The 4,678-nt window shown below is 51.9% G+C and overlaps 1 protein-coding gene across 1 annotated transcript in view; it reads left to right on the top strand.

Annotated features, from left to right (window-relative positions):
• The first annotated feature begins 3,693 nt into the window (after positions 1 to 3,693).
• The window catches only part of LTBP2 (latent transforming growth factor beta binding protein 2), a 112,536-nt gene continuing 111,551 nt past the window's right edge, over positions 3,694 to 4,678 (top strand). The window contains exons 1-3 of the mRNA XM_027769109.1: positions 3,694 to 3,787; positions 4,011 to 4,317; positions 4,426 to 4,501. Of these exons, the coding sequence (XP_027624910.1) occupies positions 3,694 to 3,787; positions 4,011 to 4,317; positions 4,426 to 4,501 (477 nt within the window). The remainder of the gene's footprint in view (positions 3,788 to 4,010; positions 4,318 to 4,425; positions 4,502 to 4,678) is intronic.

Genomic DNA, 4,678 nt, shown 5'->3' with positions numbered 1-4,678 from the left:
TAGCCATTACGCCAATTGCTGGTCCCAAATGAGACATTTTATATAGCATGGTCGCGATGGTGCTTGAACTCAAGTAGTCTCCATAAATTTTGGCAGCTAAGGGAGGGATGGGCAGTGAAGGGACCAGGACACGAGGACGGTGCTGGGGTGTGGGTAGGAGATGCTAGTCTTTGGAGTCGATTAGCCCAGCTGTGGGCCCCAAGAGAACAGGGTGGGCATTTCCAAGGACCACTTGTACTTACCAGGGAGTGGGAGGGGGACCCAGTGGTGAGGGAAATGTGTCTGCGTGAGGGTTTTGGCTGAGGAGAGCCGTGAGAGGCTGAATGGGAGGCAGACTTCCAGAAATGCAGACGGAGGAGACGGAGCGGTAATAATGACTTGGACACAGAGGAGGAAAAAATAGCTCAGGGACGAAGATGACGCCAAGGTTTCTGGCCTTGGGAGGCTCATGGGAATCTGAGGTGAGCGTTGAGGGATGAAGAGGAGAGTTCCAGAAGGAACTGGGAGGTTGTGGGGAGACAAAGGGAACCCAGAATACAGAGTTGGGGGGAATATCTGGCCAAGGAGCAGTAAGCTCAGAGCTGAAGTGGCATCTACAGCTGTGAGGCAGTGTGTCAGGGAGGGAACCAAGCATTCTGGAAAAACGAAAGGGATGGGATTTAAGGGGTTCTTGTGGAGCAGCCCTAAAGACAGTAAGCACATGAATCAGTAGCTACCACCTAGAACTCAGTATTTCTCTCTTAAAGTGGGTCTAATGATACCAGTCCTCTCTACTCGATGGGATGTTCTGTTGCTCATTCAGTTAGCCACCGATCTGTCACTTACATCATGGCTGTCCATCAGAGTGAAGCACCATTCCAGGTTCTGGTGAGACAGAGCTGTAAGGCAGACAAAGTATCTATTCCTGTAGGGCTACTACTGGGCTACGGAAAGATTTCATAGGTTGTTGAGCAAGACTTTTCCTGTGGTCTTAGACTGTCTGTCGAAGCTTCAAAGCCTAAAACAGCAAGATGAAATACTTTCACACTTTTTAAAAAGAATTATTTATTTTATTTTATTATTATAGTTTAAAAATTTGCGATAGGGTATGCAAGCTCACCAAAGAGAGACAGACAGAGAGAGAGAGAAAAAAAGAGAGGGAGAGAGGGAGAGAGAGGGAAAGTGAGAAGCATGCTACCAGGTTGGGACCTGAGCCATGGTCGGCCATGTGGGAGTCTAGCACCTTTAACCATCATGTCACCTGCTGGCCCCAATATTCTCACATTCTAAAGAGAAGTACTAGGCACCTCACTAAGGCAGAAGAGGCTCGGTATTGTCAAACCACATTTTTGGATTCCAAGTCAGCCACTGACTTATGGAACTGCTGTGCTGAGCTTTTCCAAGATTACTCTCTGATGCAAATCAAGTGAAGGGGCTCAAGAGAACTGTCTGCCAAAAGGGAAGGGCACCATTGGGCATTGGGGTTGTATATAAGTGAAGGGACTTGTGTGTGCCCTCAGTCTGGAAAATTTTGACTGTGGAGCTTGGCTGGAGTGATCTCTATGGGTAAAGAGAGCGCAGGGTCGGGACTAGCAGATGGCGTAATGATTACATTTCTGGACTACGGTTCAAGTCCTGGACCTGGCGGCTTAAATTCATGCCAGGTGCATTTGCATGCATGCCCAAAATCCCAAGAGGAGAATGGAGGAGAAGGGATTGTGATGTGGCCATCCCAAAGTGATTTCTCGCTTTCTGTCTCTCTGGCGAGTGCACACGCCCTATAGGAAAAATCTCTCTCTAAAAATTAAAAAGAGAGAGAGAGGGCAGGGTGAGGGGCAGCCAACTCTCCATTGTTTTGCCTGGCATAGATAGGACAGGTAGGGGATACAGGGATCTGTAAGAGGTTGGCAGAAAGTGCTTTGCTATGATGGGGGTGCAGGCAGAGGTCCTGCAGAGAGCCCTCCAGGAACCCACACAGGTGCCCATGAAAGAACCAGCACTTGGCACCTGCCAACCAAAGGCACCTGTCACCTACGACTTTGTTATTTCTCTATCATTTCCCTCTCAACCTTGACATGGGGGAGCTACAGCAGAAAAAGAGGCTCTGAAAATCAGACCTCACTCTACTCTCCCCACTACAGGGTCTCCAACTAAGGGATGTGCCTGTCAGGGAAGAGGAGGAGAATCAAGTTGGATGTGATATTGATTACACTGAATGAGGTTTTGATTTGAACAGTAGACTTCTAAGTCCCTAAAAACTGGTCTTAAATGAAATTGTCCTCGTGTCTGGTACAGATGGGCAAGCCACGGACTGTCTAAGATGCCATTTAGGATAGGGAGGGGAGATACTCAACGATATAGTTGAAGAGAGTGCATGGAGAAAAATATAGCTGTTTCCTGATTGCTCCTCTTCAGGTTAGACCCATTTGAAAAAGGGGTCATGTTGGCTGGCCTGAAGTGCAGCAGTGGATCCCACTTGGCCTACTGTGGTCTGAATCCCATTCAGATCTCTCAGGATCCTTGCAGGATGGAGAATAAGAGGAAAGAGGATTACAGCATGACTAGGCCCCATGGTGGGGGGGAGGGAGGTAACTTTCTCTTTCTCTCACAAGTGCACACATGAGCCCTCTGACATAAAATAAAGAAAAATCAGTTACACAGTAAACAAATAAATAACAAGACCATTTCAACTGGTCACTAGAGCAAGGAAGGTCAAACAGAGTGGGTGTTAGAGAGCAGCGACCTGGGACAAGAGGGCTGCTCTGGATTGGAGGATCAGGGAAGGCCATCTGGGAGGTGATGTTTAATCTGAGAGGTGAGGTTGAAGAGGGATTCTGTAAACATCTTGGGGACAAACGCTCCAGGTAGAGGAAGGTGGGCATTAGCTGGGTATGTTCAAGAGCAGAGGAGGCCAGTGCACTGCAGTATGATGAGGACCTCAGCAACAAGGCCCTAGAAGTCCAACAGGCAGGGCTCTGTAGGCCAAGGCCAGGCACTGAGGCCTGTTCCCACATTGGTGTCCCCTGCACCTGGCCTCTGTGTAGTGTGTGATGTACACACTGCCCTTGGCCAGCGCCTCTAGGAAGCAGCAGGCTGTGAAAATGTGCAAGGAGGAGGACCAGCAGTTAGCATAATGGCTATGTCACTGGACTCCCATGTAGTCGACTGCGGTTCGAGTCTCGGGTCCGGTAATTTAAACTCATGCTGGGCGCATGTGCATGTGTGCTCAAGATCCCGAGAGATTCGAGAATGGAGGAGAAGGGATTGCGGCGTGGCCATCCCCCCTGGGGGGTGATTTCTCGCTTTCTGTCTCTATGTCTCTCTCTGTCTGTCTGGCGAGCGCAGGCACCCTATAGTGAAAAAACCTTTCCAAAAAAAAGAAAAAAAAATGTGCAAGGAAGGACCAGCACGTGCATAATGGTCACGTCACTGGAACTCCCATGTAGTTGACTGCAGTTCCGTCTCGGAAGTGGTGGCTTCAAATTCATGACAGCGCGTATGTGTGGGTGCCCAAGAGCCCCAGAGGAGAATGAAGGAGAAGGGATTGTGGTGTGGCCATCCTCCCTGGGGGGTGGGGTGGGTGTTCTTGCTTTGTATCTGTCTGTCTGTCTCTCCAGCGGGAACATGAGCCCTATAGCAAAACTTTTTTAAACAACAACGAAACTGGCAGGAGCAACACCATTGGCCTAGGTCTTTAGGGTTCAGGGCAGGAGCATGTGTGAGACTGATGAGCTGATTGCTGGGGGCCCTCAGAGGGGTGGCCACCGGTATTCTTGCACCCCTATTCCCACTGCCAGTACAAAGAGATGTGAGTGAGCACACCGGATCCACCAAAGGCTCATCGAATCCCCTCTGGGGAAATTCCTGAGGAAGTGAGAGACTGGAGAGGGGACCAGAGAATGAACTCTGAGCCAGAGGCAGGAGGTCTGGATTTCATTCCTCTTTGACAACTGCTCTCTCCGTGAGTGGCCTTATTCTAGAGGCTCCATTTTTATGTCTCTGTGAAAAAAGAGGTGTGACACCTCTTCTAGCATCGGCCATCACCATCCCAGGCCTAAGCAGGGCCCGGACGCAGCAGGAGGGCATGATCAAGGCGCAGAAGGCGGGCAGCGGCTCTGCAACTGTCTCGACAACTGCAGGACCGCCAGGAGCGAGCCAGCTCCACGAGGGGGCGCGCGCCCGCAAGAGACCTCCCCGCGCGCCCGGGCGGGAAGAGAAGGGCCCAGGCGCCTGTGCCTCGGCCTCCATCCCTGTCACGCGGTTCTTAGTACCTCTCCGGCCTGCTTCAGATCTTCGAGGTTTCAGCTTTGGTCATCCGACCCGGAGTTTGTACCTGAGGTCAGGGCGGGAGCAAAATTCCGGACAGGTCGGCAGGTCGTGTTTGTCCAGGGCCGGGAGAAGGGCAGTCAGGTGCCTCCGTCCCGCAGGCGCCTTCTGCCCTCCCAGCCCTGGGCAGTCGCGCGCCGCCCCCAGCTCCTCACGGGTTAATCCCCTCGCCGCCCGCTCGCTTCCCGGTGCCAAAGTGGGTGTTGCTGGAATTCCTCTCTCCCTCTCCGTAATGAGGGGGCTGAGCTGTCCCTCCGAGGAGGGGGCATGGTGTGGATAAAAGACGAAAAAGCACGGGGAGGTTCCCCAAAGTAAAACTCTCCAGGTCCCCTTCAGACGGCTCCGGCGACGGGAAGGGGGCGCGGAGGTGCAG

This window comes from Tupaia chinensis, unplaced genomic scaffold (genome assembly GCF_000334495.1).
Source record: "Tupaia chinensis unplaced genomic scaffold, TupChi_1.0 Scaffold148607_1, whole genome shotgun sequence".
Lineage (NCBI taxonomy): Eukaryota > Metazoa > Chordata > Mammalia > Scandentia > Tupaiidae > Tupaia > Tupaia belangeri.
The sequence above is the reverse complement of the archived record's forward strand: the minus strand, read 5'-3'. Positions and strand labels throughout refer to the sequence as shown.